This window comes from Phyllobates terribilis, unplaced genomic scaffold (assembly GCF_046119375.1).
Source record: "Phyllobates terribilis strain yellow unplaced genomic scaffold, ASM4611937v1 Scaffold_3__8_contigs__length_932513732, whole genome shotgun sequence".
In the NCBI taxonomy this organism is placed as follows: domain Eukaryota; kingdom Metazoa; phylum Chordata; class Amphibia; order Anura; family Dendrobatidae; genus Phyllobates; species Phyllobates terribilis.
The window spans coordinates 761473216-761489138 of NW_027362763.1; the positions used below are offsets into that span (position 1 = coordinate 761473216).

General features: G+C 43.7%; 1 protein-coding gene across 2 annotated transcripts in view; it reads right to left on the reverse strand.

Annotated features, from left to right (window-relative positions):
- Positions 1–3297: 3297 nt before the first annotated feature.
- Positions 3298–15923, reverse strand: part of ISM1 (isthmin 1) — a 79972-nt gene continuing 67346 nt past the window's right edge. For both annotated transcript variants that reach the window (XM_073672214.1, XM_073672213.1), the window contains exons 5-6: positions 5930–6019; positions 3298–5056 (exon numbers count right to left, since the gene is read on the reverse strand). In XM_073672214.1, the coding sequence (XP_073528315.1) occupies positions 4539–5056; positions 5930–6019 (608 nt within the window). In that variant the 3' untranslated portion in view covers positions 3298–4538. The remainder of the gene's footprint in view (positions 5057–5929; positions 6020–15923) is intronic.

Below are 15923 nucleotides of genomic sequence, written 5' to 3' on the forward strand. Positions count from 1 at the left end.
TAATTAAAAATTGTTATTTTTTTTTTTAAGAAAACAAAATACAAACATTTAAAAATAACCTTCTATTTTTCGTTCACTTTTTTTTTTTTTTAAAGGGAATCTGTCACTAGCTTTTGCTGTGCAGCATAATACAGAGCTTGGGACCCCGATTCCAGTGATGTGTCACTTACTGGGTTGCTTGCTGTCATTTTGATACAATCAAACTTTTCTCTGTCGTAGATCTAGCAGAGCTCAGAATGCTGAGCCTTGTATAACCCCGCCCACACCACTAACTGGCAGCTTTCTGTGTACACCATAAATTGACAAAAAGCTATTAATCAGTGGTGGAGGTGGGGCTGGACCAGGAGCCACAAGACACCTAGTCCAGTAGTGATAATCTTCAGCTGATAAAACACTGATTTTATTGAAAACAGCAACACACAGCCTGGTAAGTGATATTTCACTGGAATCAGGGTCTCTTCCCCTACATCATGCTGATCTCAGATTACATAGCAAAAAAACCTGCTGACGGGTTCCCCTTAAAGCCCCATCTTGAAAGCCAAAAATATACAGATATGAGATGCAAAAAAAAAAACTACTAAATCTGATAGATATGGGTGGCGAACAATCATGATAAATATATACAATTTGTATGGCCAATTCAGAATGAGCTTGTTTGTCAGACAGGACTGGAAGAGGAAGGATAAAAAGTGTGTACTTAGTTATTAAAACCCATCAATTACCAGGTTTTAAGAAGAGACCCAAGTAGTCTTGAAAGTTTGCCACTTGTCCTTTTCCATTAGCTGCTAAAATTAATTAATAACTGACGACTCTGGAGCCGATCCCTTTACACTAGTTTTCTGGTGTACAACTGCTTGAAATGTTAGAATTTTTTGCTCAAAATTCTTGTACCAGTCCCAGCCAGCTCTGCCAAATTTTAGAAAAGTGGCCAGAACTCGAACTGGGATTGGGTGTAGTCGAGCAAGCCTGACAAATCCATTATAATTCCCGCCCCAGGAGTGACATAAATTACGATAGGAATGTACTCCAGTAACTGGCTGGAGCACACCTCTTGCAAAGGCGCACGTCTCTTAATGAATATGGCGCATCCTACTCCAGCAAGACTGGAGTACAAAACGCCAATCTTGATGAATCAGGACCACTGCATTTCTCATGTCTGTACACCAGGGTACAAAGACATTTTAGAGAGGAATAATTATTTTATCACAAACCAGTCTTTCCGACCCATAATCCATTTTAAAGACTTTAAAGTCGTCCCCGCCATTACTTACAGCAACCAATAAGGTATGATTTCAATTTAAAATAGCTGACAAACCTGGCAGATGCAATTTATTTGGTTAATAAAAGCAACGAGTGGAAGGTAAGGCTGTTATTTTGCCATTCTATATCGGCACCTGTTGATCTGCTGTGGATTTGATTGCAAATTTTGCTTTCCAAATAGGGAAGATCTAAAATAAAATCTAAAATAAATCCCCGCACGGTCCACAACAGAAACGGATATATAGCGAACATAAAAATTCATATCGCAGGTCAATTTCCATGTGAAAATTTTTACAGAGTGTGGATTACATAGGGCAAAATCTCATTCACTTTCCTTGTACTATATTCTGCTGCATCACTTTTTTTTTTGCAAAAAAATCCACAGCCTTTCAGTCCTCTGTCAATTTATTCTTATAGGTATGGAACTTCTAGCTAATTAAATGGCTTTTCCATGGTCAAATTTGTTCAACTCATTGGCTTGCCCTATTTACACCGAATAAAATCAGCCGCACCTACCCCCCTGCTCCAGCACCAACTCGCCACCGCTACTTCTGGTGGTTATTTACAGGATGCCAGTGGTGACTTTGGCTGCAGTGGTAATGTGCTCTGTAGTCACAATCACTGGGTTCAGTGGTCATGAAGCTGTAGACGGCACAAGCCACTGAGCTCAAGAATTGGCTGCTTCGGGCAAGAGCACTGTAGTCTTGAGGTCATTACTGCAGCTTGTAACAAATCAACAGGAGCAGCGGTGGAGAGACGGCGATGGAGCAGGGGAAGACAAGTACGGCTGCTGATGGGGTGAAAGAAAGTGAAGATGTGAAGATAAAAGACGCCTTTAATAAACAATAAATTATTGTTTTAGCTGCCCATTAACTAGGATGACATGATGGTTGGAGAGCATGGATCTTACCCCAGCAGAAGGTTAAGCACTCCTGCATGGAAGTCTGAAAATTAGTTTTGTGCATTAGATACATAATTTATAAATTTATATTAGAAAGTTAAAAGGGGTATTCCCATCTCTAAGATCCTATCCCAATATATAGTAGGTGTAATAATAATAATAATAATATTAGCAAATATCTCCAATTAGAAATGATTTATAATTTTTCTGATTCGCTATGTCTCTTTCCTCATGTGCAGGCATTGCAGGACCTTAGGTATCCATGGTTACAACCACCGTTATAGCGACAATAAGCTAGTTGCTAGGGGTCATAAACATGGATACCCAAAATCCTGCAATACCTGCACATGAGGAAAGACATGCCGAATCAGAAAAACTATACTACATTTCTAATTGGAGGTATTTGCTAATATTATTATACCTACTACATATTGGGATAGGATCTTTGAGATGGGAATACCCCTCTAAGTTAATAGATGAGAATTGTGAACTGAAGAATCCCCGTCTATTAGCCATATCCTGCTCTGGAGCACCCAACACATACTTCTCATCGATTTCAGTGAAAACTGTGTAGAGTATCAACTCCGACAGCATCTCCTCAAATCAGTTATTAAGGTCAGGTTACACACATTGTAATTATGGGGTAGCGGGCGAGTGGTTGCCAGATTACTGATACGGCTTACTTGGGAAGGAGCAAAACATGTTTCTCTAAGGGCTCTTTCACACGTCAGTATTAGTGATGAGCGAGTATGTTCTGTTAACCCTTTCGGCGAGTATGCTCGGGCAGAGCACCGAGTAGTTACAGCTGCTCGGTGTTGTGTTTGAATCACTCCCGTGTGCATGATTTGCGACTTTTGAGCTTTAGTACATGTAAGGAATGTCTGTAAGAAATAGACATTCCTTACATGTACTAAAGCTGTCAAACAGTCGCAAATCATGCACACGGGAGTGATTCAAACACAACACCGAGCAGCTGTAACTACTCGGTGCTCTGCCCGAGCATACTCGCCGAAAGGGATAACAGAACATACTCGCTCATCACTAGTCAGTATCTCCGGTACGTGTGGTGACAGCTTCCACATGAACCGTAGACATTGACACACGTAGACCTATTGAAATGAATGGGTCTGCGCACATGTCAGTGTGTTTCCACAGACAGTGTGTCCGTGTGCTCCACATGCAGACATGTCAGTTTTCAGCCAGCAGCATGGATCCATTTAATGGGTCCATGTAAACACGTATCGCACACGGATGCCATCCGTGTGACACGTATCGGCGCTTGGGAATCAGGGTACAATTAGCGCTGCTCCCAAGCGACTGCTGCTGAACGCTGCCCTATTGATGCTGCGATCAGCACTATGAGGGGATAATGATGAGAATAGTAGTCTGCTCCCGTAGTCTCCACCTGTAAAAATAAGAATAAAATAAAAAAAATCCATATACTCACCTGTCCTAAGTGTCCCCCGCTGTAATCCTTTGACCGCTGACGCCGAGGAGCCGGGAAGAATGAGCCGCTCCAAGTGAGTGGGCTCCGGGGCTGCGCTCAGCGAGCGGTGTCCTGTCACTCACTGAGTGCAGCGCAGCTCCGGGGCCTGCTCGCTGCAGGAGTCATTCTCCCCGGTGTGAGCAGTCACATGGATTACAGCGGGGGACACTTAGGACAGGTGAGTATATGGATTTTTTATTTTTATTCTTATTTTTACAGGTTGAGACAGACTACAACTGTCATCATTAACCCCTGGTGGTGCTGATCGCAGTGCCGGGAGGGGACTATGATGAGGGCAGCGTTCAGCACCCGGCGCTTGGGAACAGCGCTAACTGTACACAGATTCCCAAACACTGGTACGTGTGCTCCACACAGACAGATATCTCGGATACCGGAAATATCCGGACGTGTGAAACCGGCCTAAGAATGGGAGGACGGTGAGATGTACGAGTGCCTACATTTGCCTGTTCATACATAAATATGCAGCGGCAGAGGGGTCTTTGAAGCCAGGGCTATCATCAATAAATCTCATGCAGCAACTGCAGGACTATCTGGCCATTGCAGCAGCATTACAAGCAGTCTATGCAGCAAAAAGAAATGGCAGGTCATTAGGTTACCATACCCAAAAGCTGTTCATGTCTTCAGCACCGAGCTCCGGCTTTAACATGGGTCGGTATAAGCAAAATTTCATCATGTAAATAATTCACAGGATCCAGATTAAAAATTGCCATCTGCCAAATTTTTATAGAGATGCCTAGGTAATCTAGATACAGACACGTATCCTCATGAGTTACAAACAAAGTATTTGCACCAGTCTTGTACACCCCGCAGTACCAACACTAACATGGTGTCTCCATCCTTCTATAAATATCTTTTCATCACGGCAAATGTCTAGAATTCTTGGGCTTCTTGGAACTGTTTTAAATAGTCTTCTTCGGAGGGGTTCTCTGTGCATTTTTGTCCATTGTTTGGAGGTCGTACCTCATTATACCGACTCCAGTCCCCTTTGCACATGATCCATGGCAATATGTCTACTTTGTAATGTAGTTCTGCAGAAAACTCTACACTGATCAGATTTGGGGTGCCTGCACCTTTACCCCGGGTGATTAATTGCATGCTGTCATCGAAGCAACAGTGCTGGGCAGCTAGAGTTGTGCTGTCCAAAGAAAGCATTGAGCGGATGCAATATCTGGCTGTTGGCTTGTAAATCTCAAGTTTCTCTTTCGGACCACTTGCGTCCTTCCAACGAAATGCTTTCCGTTTAATGCGGTCATATATGTCTGCGGTGCTGTAGGCGACTTCTGTAGGATAAGAGCAAGGACAGCTTGGAAGATCGTTGGCCACTTTATGCATGTACTTTTTGAGGAATTCGCTTTTGCAATTCATCCAACGTTCGCAACTATCAGTATCTAGGAGCAAAGTAAGAAGATATGTTACAATTGTAAGACTGGTACCAGACAATGCCTAATTCTTACAGCAACCACTCTTATAGAAGTAGAATTTCTTGACAAATATCTATTTTGTGTCTCCCAATATATCATGTAGGCATTGGCCATAAGTGCACCATGAACAGGGCAAGTATACAGATACCTTCTTCTGTAGGGAGAAGAGAATACAGTCACTGAATGACTTAAATGCAACCACAATGCTTTTCTAGAACACTGGGTTCTGGAGCTTCCCTGTAAGTCGCATAACAATAGGACACAATAGGAAATCTTAATATAGAAAAGGTAACTTCTGCTTTGGAAAATACATTTTCATCTACCCCTGTTCAATACCCACATTTACGAAATAAGAGAGGCTACAAACAGTGTATAAAAAAACAAAAAAAACCCGCCCATTAATTTTAAAGTGACAATGTGTAATACTCTTTTTCTCCTGCGGAGGCACTGCAGGTTAATTGAATATTTGCTACAAGTTACACTCACATATTCCAGCTAATCCCTGAGAGTTCTTGCACGGGGACACTAAGTGATGAGTTTATAGGGAGTCCATCAGCAGAAAAATGACTGTTCAAACCAAGCACATGCGCTCGGCGCACTCAAGCATATCAGAGCACCTTCTTTTCTCTGGTTTCTGTAAAGTCAGAGTTGTCAATCAAGGAATAGGGCAGAGATAGATGCAAAAGAAGTAGGTGGGATGGTGTCTACTGGCACTGAAACCTGCTGGGCCAAGTGTGAACGGAGCGCCTGTGCCTGAACAGTCATTCTGTGCTGCCAGACTCCCTTTACCCATCAGGGATTGATCAAAGCGGTCAACATCTTTAACATTATCCCACTTACCAACTCCAAACAACTTTGTAGCATTAAATTCTTCATTTCCAGCGAGGAGACTCACTTCTGTTGCTGCTGTTCTGAATGTGTCTTCAATTCCTGGAGAATAGGAATGAAATGCAATAAATGGCAACTACAGTCCTTTCTTGCACATACATATCTGATTTGCACACAAGTATTTGCAGGTGGCTTATACAGTTCAAAGCAGGTGGTAAAGCATGGCTTTCATTGACTCACAAGGGGCACAGGGTAATTCAAAACAGATGCCAAAAAGTTGCATCGCTCCTCCCAAAGTAGAATACGTTTCCTAAAGCCATCTTGTTCTTCTGCATCCTAAGCCCAGTGTGGTACAAGAAGCTGCAAATAGAAGGTTCGTACAACTTGCTCTAACAGTAGATTAAGAACACTAAACTATTTTTTTTTTTAAGGAAAATAAAATGCTAACAGTGTTTTATTCACTTATATAGCGTCATTAGTTCCACAGCTCTTACACACATTATCGGTACTGTCCCCATTGAGGCTCACCATCTATATTCCCTATCAATATGCTTTTTGGGGTGCGAGAGGAAACCAGAAAACCAGGAGGAAAACCACACAAACAAGGGGAGAACATACAAACTTCTTGCAGATGTTGTCCTTGATGTGATTTGAACCCAGGACCCCAGCACTGCAAAGCAACAGTGCTAACCACTGAGACATCGTGCTGCCCAGTGATGAGAAACCATTTATTAGAGGAGATATCCAGCTGCTAATTTTTGCTTTTTTAAATAGAACAGACTGGTGTAAAATAATGAAAAGAAAAAAAAAAAATTCATACTAGAGTTGGTGCTAACCGATCAGCTGGACATGTCTGTTGGCCGCGTCAGTAAATCTATGGCCACAAGTCGGGAGCAGAAGAAGCACTTCTTACCTGGCGACATCCATGGCTCTTCTTTTGATTAGTTTATTATGACATTAAGTAAGTGTACCAAAAAACGTCCCGGTCCTCAGATCGTCATCAGTTATGCATCATGCTACGTATGGCCGCATATATCGGACGAGACTCGCCAAAGCAAGTCAAAGGGTGCGAGAAAAAAAATGGACGGCATACGGACCATCCATATGCCATCCGATTTTTACAAATAGATTACCATTCTGTAGCACAGAACACTGTAAATGGTTTTGTAAATTATTGCAGAATAATAGTTGCAGAGAAAAAAAAACGCATTGTATATGGATGTCATACTGATCCTAGGTGGGAAAAATTGCATAGTAATCGCATGGCACTCGTCCGTTTTTTTTCGGTCCAGAAATTGGACTTTTTCCCTCACATATGGGTATGAGCCCTGAGTAATAGAAACATGTGCACCACTTCTGCATTTTTTGACCAGATAAATATGTGAACGTGGCCTTACAGAAGCTCTTCTAGAAAGTAGATCTGTGGTTCACTGTTCTAGCACAGCAATATTGAATTAAAAAAAAGCATGCAATATAGAACATTGTTTCAGCCCATTTGGGAACAATGTTGTTCATAATCATCACAGCGAGCTTTTTCCAAATGACTTTTGAATTACTATTATTCTGCCCCTCCTATGTGGCAATGGTGGACGTACTGTTGGATATTTTCTTCCAGATGAAATCAAGAAACCCCCCCCCACACACACACACCTGATGTATCACATGATCCCCTGTGATAGTTCACGTGAAATTAATTTGGCACAATATTAATTATAATTTTTTTTTAGGCCGTGTGCCCACTATGCGTTTAAGCAATTCTGCTGCAGAAACGCTTAAAAAACGCTTGGTAAAAGGTCTGCCATGTTCCCCAATGATAATCCACATGTGCTGTGCACATGCTGCGGAAATTTCCGCTGCGGATTATCATTGCGGAAAAATCCACAGCATTATCAATTATTTTGCGGAAGCTCAACGTTTTCGCCGCCATTGACTTGCATTGGAACGCATGTAATCAACATCACTGCATCTGTACATGCGGATTCCATGCATTTCAAAGTGCGGATGGTACCCGGGTTTGGAGAAGAGGAGACTCTCCTCCGGACCCTGGTACCATAGAACCTGTAAAAAAATAAAAAAAAAAAAAGAATAAAATAAAAAAAATAAATATCATACTTACCTTCTCATGGCCCCCGGGGTCTTTATCCGATGCGTCCTGGCTTGCCGGCAGCTCACGATGGTCTGAAAAGGACCTGTGGTGACGCCATTTAGTCATGTGACGGGTCACGCGACCGCTGACGTCGGCAGGCCATCAGAAGGTAAGTATATATTTATTTTTTACCATTCTTTTACGGTCACACTATATAAATCCATGCCGGTTGCATGGACTTATATAGTGTGACCAAGTTGTCAAGCACTTTCCAAGTGATGCTAAAATCGCTTGGAAAAGCGCTTGATAACCCGCATTTCTGCATGCATGTGAAGAATGCTTCACTTCCGCTTGTCTCTGGCAGGAAAAACGCATGTAAAATCCGCATGTGTTTTTTCTGCCAGGGAGATGCAGAAACGCTCAAAAAAAATCCGGTACATTTCTGCATCGTGGGCACATAGCCTTACATTAATTGTATGACTCAATATTGAGCACACGTAGCAATCTATACACGGCGGGAGGCAGCACGGCGCCATTTATACACAGCGGGAGGCCGCACGGCACCCCCCCAGAGACAGCGGGAGGCCGCACGCAGTCACGCACACACAGACATATACATACACGCATAAACACATTTGAAACACAAAAATACATATAAACAGACATCACACAATGATATCTGCACACACACACACACACACACACACACACCATCCCCCGGCTCGGCTCCAGTCCTCCTGCTCCTCTTCGGTGCAGCACTGCAGGCCGGGCGCGCACTGCGTGACGTCACAGCTAGGAGACACGGCCGCGCACAGGGCCGTGTCTCCTAGCAGTGATGCGGCCGGGCAAGCACAGGGAAGTTAACAGCTGCAGTGCTGGAATGGCATTGAGATGGCAGGCTGGATGGTAGCAGAACGCTGCCATCCAGCATGCCATTCTTCAGATGCACTGCTGAGCAGGGCAGTGGGAAGAGCGAGGCTAAGTGCCAGAATTGGCGCATGCGCCATTTCTGGGGCAGCTGACGGCTGGTGTTTCTAGCCTGGGAGGGAGCCAATATTCATGGCATCCTTCCTGGGCTATTAATATCAGCCTCCAGCTGTCTGCCTAGCCTTTGCTAGCTATTAAAATGGGGGGGACCCCACATCATTTTTTTTTTTTTTTTGGGTCCCCATTTTAATAGCTAGTAAAGGCTAGGTATTCAGCTGGGGGCTGATATTAGTAGCCTGGGAAGCTCCGTGGGTATTACCCCCTTCCCAGGCTTCAAACATCTGCCTCAGCCGTCTGCTTAACCTCCGCTAGAGACTACACTGTGTTCCAAATTATTATGCAAATAATATTTTCTCAGATTTTCCCAAATTACCTATATGAATTGCAGTCATTGTAATTTTCCAGTCAAATAACTATTAGAGTACAATTGAAAGGTTTTTGTACAAACTGCCTATGATAACAGTATATTTAAAAAAAAAAACCTCAAACTGCACTCAAAATGCATGTTCCAAATTATTATGCACAGCAGAGTTTTCAACCTTTTCATTTTAATAAAGAACAAAAAAATGGTCATTTTTGAAATTATAAGCATTAGCAGGTTATTACAAGCTGAAATCAAACAGTTTTCAACTCAAAACTTTATTCTAGGTGATGTTACATTTGCACATAGGACCCCTTGTACGAAAGGAGCTTCTGAACTCTCTCGTCAATTGAATTTGTCAGGTTTTGGATGGTTTCTGCTTCAATTGTTTTGCATGAGGACAGAATACCTTCCCAGAGCTGTTGCTTAGATGTGAACTGCCTCCCGCCATCATAGACACTCCTTTTGATGATGCTCCAGAGGTTCTCAATGGGGTTGAGGTCAGGGGAGCAAGGGTGCCACACCATAAGTTTGTCCCCTTTTATGCCCATAGCAGCCAGAGATGCAGATGTGTTATGTGCAGCATGAGACGGGGCATTATCATGCATGAAAATGATCTTGCTGCGGAATGCACGGTTCTTCTTCTTGAACCATGGAAGGAAGTGCTGTTTGAGAAACTCAACATACATTATGGAGTTCATCTTTACCCCTTCAGGGGTCCTAAAAAGGGCCGACAATCTCTCTCCCCATGATTCCAGCCCAAAACATTACTCCACCTCCTCCTTGTTAGCGCTGTAGCTGTGTTTGCATGGGGTGTCCATCAACCAGCCATCCTCCACTCCATCCATCCATCTGGACCATCGAGATCATTTCATGAATGATAAATGCCCCGTCTCATGCTGCACATAATACATCTGCATCTCTGGCTGCTATGGGCATAAAAGGGGACAAACTTATGGTGTGACCCCCATGCTCCCCTGACCTCAACCCCATTGAGAACCTCTGGAGCATCATCAAAATGAGTGTCCATGATGGCGGGAGGCAGTTCACATCTAAGCAACAGCTCTGGGAGGGTATTCTGTCCTCATGCAAAACAATTGAAGCAGAAACCATCCAAAACCTGCATAATAATTTGGAACACCGTGTATAATTAAGGGGAACCCCATGCCAATTTTTTTTTTTAATAAATCCTTTATTTTAACACTAAATGACAAGTACAGTAACCAACACTGTCACTGTACTTAGAAACATGTCAGTCACATATATAATATCTATATAATCTAGGTGTGATGCTCTATTCTTTCTGTTCTAAATTGTCGGGTACTGGTGTATGCCGTTGATGAATTGCCGGCCGGCTTTTTTAAAGAGACGGGTGCATGAAAATCGGAGGGCACTAGTGTGTTCCAAGTGCCCTGCTATGTTTTTCATGCACAGTATATACCCTGTCTGCCTGTCTGCCTATATAATATGCCTGCCTGACGTTTAATTGAGCACTGTTCCCATCGATTTGGGCAATTTTTGACCTTCTGCGGACCGCCAGGGGGGACCGCCAGAAAAATGCTCGAGTTTCCCATAGACTTACATTGGGCTCGTTGCTCGGGTCGAGCACCCGAGTATTCCAATGTGCTCGACCCGAGCTTCGAGCACCTGAGCATTTTAGTGCTCGCTCATCACTAGTATTTACGTGAACAGGGCAATTGACTATGATGATGATGCAGACAGTGTCATTGTGCTCTGTCGGAGATAATATTCTGCCATATACACCTAGACGAAGCGAACTTCAAAACCTAGCAGACTACGTCTTGCTGCCCGCCTCCAATAGGCGTATATCGCCAAAAAGGATGTCTGAGAGCACATTGACAGTGTCTGCATCATCATAGTCAATGGCTCCATCAAAGCATACAGCACGTCCGAACTCAGTTTTGCGGGACTTCGAATGTAACCCTTGACGTAGGGTGAAATGCTAAGTGAACATTGCCTCAGAGAATTCAAGTTCTTTGATTATATTAAATATATAATGAAACTATACACTACACCCCTAAAAGGGAACCGGTCATCGGATTCATGCTGCCCAAACTCCAAATAGCATGAATCGGAGCCTGGCAGCATGACCGCCAAAACATTTCAGAGAAAATATAGATAAAGTTCTTTCAGGGGACCATAGTCAGGGATCAAAACTAGTCTGACTCTGCCCCTGGCCGGCTCTAGCCATCGTTGATTGACAGGTCTTTCGCTATAGGATAGACCTGTCAATCACCTTAGTCATGTCCAGAAACTATTTACCTGCAGATATACCTGGAAAATGAAATGAAGGTTTATTCCTCCTGCAGCTACTTACTGTCATCTGGGCAGTGCAGGGAGCGGTTACAGTCACCACTCAATATACAGTGAGCGCAGCTGTAATCACTCCCCTCACTTTGATCGACAGCCTGCTCTGCACACACATGCTGCACACATACACTGCAGTACAGGCTGTCATTCAATGTGAGGGGAGTGATTACAGCTGCGTTCACTGTGTATCAATATACATCCTGATGACTGGAAGCGAACAGCTGAAGGGATAAGAAAACTTCATTTTTCTCCCTGTAGCTGCTGCTTCAGTAAGCCGAACAGACAGGGTTTAAACACGATTAACCTTGTATCTTCAGGTAAAGATAGGACAGGTTCCCTTTAACTAATATTAGCAATCTCGAGGAGTTACAGAATAGTGGACAGCTAGGCAGAAAGTACAAGGGCAGTGGATCAGCTGCTAGTGAAGTGAACGAATCCTGTCGTGTTCATGTTATTTTTGTGACAAGGCCAGTCACAAAGAGACATTAACACAATTTTTTGCCCTTGTAATTGGTGTTATAAAGTACAGGAGTGCTTAACTGTACCAAGACATGTTCGGTCATTAGCCAAAGACAGCAATACGTGTATTAGTATAAAAAGCAATCTTAACCCTGCATCCTGTGAACCATAAAATCTTACTTACTGTAAATGTATTGTGCTGGAAATGGCAGCTTTGGAGAAAGCTCGGAGGCTCGGAGACCACACAGAACTTTAATTACAAACACTTCATTGGATATGAAATGCTACACTTTTCTTACCAACTTTAGGAAACGCCCTGAACTGCCAAAAAATGACTTATTTGAAAGGAATTAAGTGGTACTGGACTATAAGTGAAGAAATAAAATACAATTTTTATACCAAATTCTCCATTACGCCTGCTCTGCCTCTGTATAAAATCTGATCACCAGATGCAACCTGTGCTCTGGAAGGAATGGCTACTGATAGTCTGGAGAAAGCCGTGAGCCCTATGAAATAAGGCAGGAACCTGGAATCTTCGGGGAAGATTTTCCTACTTTTCACTGTTCTGATTTATTCGTCTTTTTAATACCAAAAGGTTAACTAAAATACAACTCCAGATTTCTGTGAACTTTATGGTACGTGTACACTTAGCTTACAGTATAGGTCAGGAACTTTTCCTGATGTATACTGTAAGGCGATGTGCTGCGTTTTTTTTTTCTGTACGGAATTGGCCCCAAAAACCAAGTGCTGTGCACATGATCAGTAGTTTTCCTTTCAGGATTTGCTGTGCGCTTAAATCTGCAGCATGTCAATTCTTTGCGCGTTTTTGCTGCTTTTTTCACCCGTTGACTTCAATTGAGTCAGTCAAATCCGCAGCAAATAAGCATGTATAAAAATGATTGTGAATATCGCGTTTTTTGCCACGTTTTTCACCCGTTGACTTCAATGGAGTCAAATACGCAGCAAAAATCTGCAGCAAATCCGCAATCATTTCTATACATGCGTATTTGCTGCGGATTTGACTGACTCAATTGAACTCAACGGGTGAAAAACGTTGCAAAAACGCGATATTCACATGACCCCTTGTGAAGGCTTGAGCAAGAGCAGTACTTCTTACTCTCTGGAGCTAAGAGGACGTGTGCTCATCTCTCCGAAGGTGACTAAAGCTAAGCTATCTTCCCTTGTTGTCTTTAGTTGTCAGTGGGGATCGACTAGTGCTCATCCCTTCCCTTCCCTAGCCAGGGCCAAAAGCCAGGGAAAGACAGGGCAAGGTTCCTGTGCAGAGATTGGTGCGGAACCAATATAGGGACGTTAGGGGAGACCAAGTGATTTAAGATCAGCCTAGGAGGTCTCCACTATCGCTTGTCCCCAGAGTCTGGGCCTCCTTTTCCCCTTTCCCTTTGTGTTGCACTTAGTCTTTCCTACACCTTGCGTGACAGGACGTTACTGTTCTACAAGTGAGATCATTGTGGGACACTATGGATTATTTCATCACTTTGGAAGGGTGAGGGATTTGGTTGTTCTTTATTTTTGACTTTTTACAGGTGAAAATGGCTTCGGGGATTAGGTGTAAGGAGAATATAAATTTGTTTTTTTATTTTTTTTACAGGCGACAATGGCTTCAGGTGTTTTTTATTTTTAAATAAATGAGTAAAACAATGTAGACTTATTTAAAATGATGGATTTTTAACATGCGGTGTCTTTATTTGCAATTTTTTACTATGGGGTTAGTAATGGGGGTGTCTTATAGATGCCTCTCCACAATTAACACCTGGGCTTCATGTCAGCTGCCAATACAAGACTAACATGAACCTCAACTCTATTACCCCACTCGCCACCGCACCAGGGCAAGTGGGAAGAGCGGAGGCTAAATGCCAGATTTGTCGTATCTTATTGATGCGCAGTTTCTGAGGCACCTAAGAACTTATGTTATTAACCTTGAAGGGGGCTAGTATCCATGGCCCCTTACTGGCGCTTGCCGTTCCTCTCCTGGCTGCTCGCAGCGGAAGTACCCGCACAGGCAGCGCCGCTCCCCGGTCCTCACTAACACGGTTTTGGCGCCAAATTTAAACACACTCTCCAGCCAATTGGCGCTGGATTTAAAATAAGTACACCACCGTCGGGAGATAGCAGGGCTGACTCCGCCCATGTGGTCATGTGACTCACCAACTGCCCATGACGTACTGAACATGTTTTGGTCAGTCACAGTGTGTGATGTACTTCTGTCACGTTTAATGAATACGTTCTGCCAGTCACAGCGCGCTGAACAGATACTTCTTTACTGCACGTTATCACGATTTACGCTTCCTGTCTTCCAAAGGGTCGTAAGCGAAAATACGCCACTGAGGATGACAGAAAAGCAGCAGAAGCAGCAAGGAAATGACAACGTCGAGAGCAACAGACACCACAACAAACTGCTGCCACACAAGCCCAGAATGTGGAATCTCACAGAAAACGTCGGCAACAGGAGACACCACAACACACTGCCGCCAGACAAGCCCAGGATGCGGAATCTCAGACAACGTCGGGAAAGGAAGACACCGCAACACACTGCCGTACAAAACCAGGATGAGGGGGCCATACAAGCCAGGATGAGGGGGCCGTACAAGTCAAGATAAGGAGGCCATACAAACCAGGATTAGGGGAATGACGGAGCCTTACAAACCACAATTAGGGGATGAGGGAGCCATACATACCAGGATATGGAAATTTAACAGTAGCTGCTGCATTTCCCACCCTAGGTTTATACTCCAGTCAATAAATTTTCCCAGTTTTTTGTTGTAAAATTAGGGGTCTCGGTTTATACTCGGGTTACCGCGCACAGGCAGCATGTGACCCCTGGCGGCAGCTAGCTCTTGCTTCCGCTTATGTCACGACTATTTGCGGCTGCAGCCAAGGGGGTCTCCAGTGTCGTGTTCCACGGTGAGTGATTGGCTGTGGGCGGGGTTATCCCCCATCCCGTCACACCCGGCATCCACCGCACGCGCATTCATTAACAGAGCACGCGGTGGATGCTGGGTGTGACACGATGGGGGATAACACCGCCCACAGCCTGTCATTCACCGTGGTACACGGAACAGGAGACCCCTGGCTGCAGCCGCAAATAGTCGTGATGTAAGCGGAAGCAAGAGCCGGCTGCAGCCGGGGGAATTACGTGCTGGCTGTGCGTGGTCAGCGATGTTGTCACAAGCAGTATTGACAACATGACGTAATTACAAAATTCCGGGGGGATACATTGGGGGGTTAATTTAAAGTAGTGCACAACCCATTTAAACACTGCTTTGCTGATTAGTCGCGCCCGGTCGGCCGCATACATATTCTAGAATACCCTATGCGTTAGAATCAGGCCACCATCTAGTTTATTATATATTTTAGGAATCAAAGTCGGTCCATTTTATACAGACTCTACAGCCCTGCTTTTCATAGATCAGTTGGCTGAGGACCCAGACACCACATGAACTGCAGGGAATTTAAGGGCCTAAAAATATATGTAAAAAAAAAAAAAAAAAAAAATACCAACATTTCTCTTTTGGTGTTGAGACTAGTGAGACAAAACAAAAACAGATTAAATAATGGCATGTTTCCTAGAAGAATTTTTAAGGAAGCACATGGCAGCCAAGGACGGTCTACCTGTCTATAAGACAAAACCTGAGTAACACCTACTTTTATACACTTGGCAATGTGTATGTACCATGGAAAAACACAACCCCTTTTCATTCCTAAAGTTTGGACTGGCAAAATAAAAACACTTAGGCCACGGCCCCAATATCAGTATTTGGTCA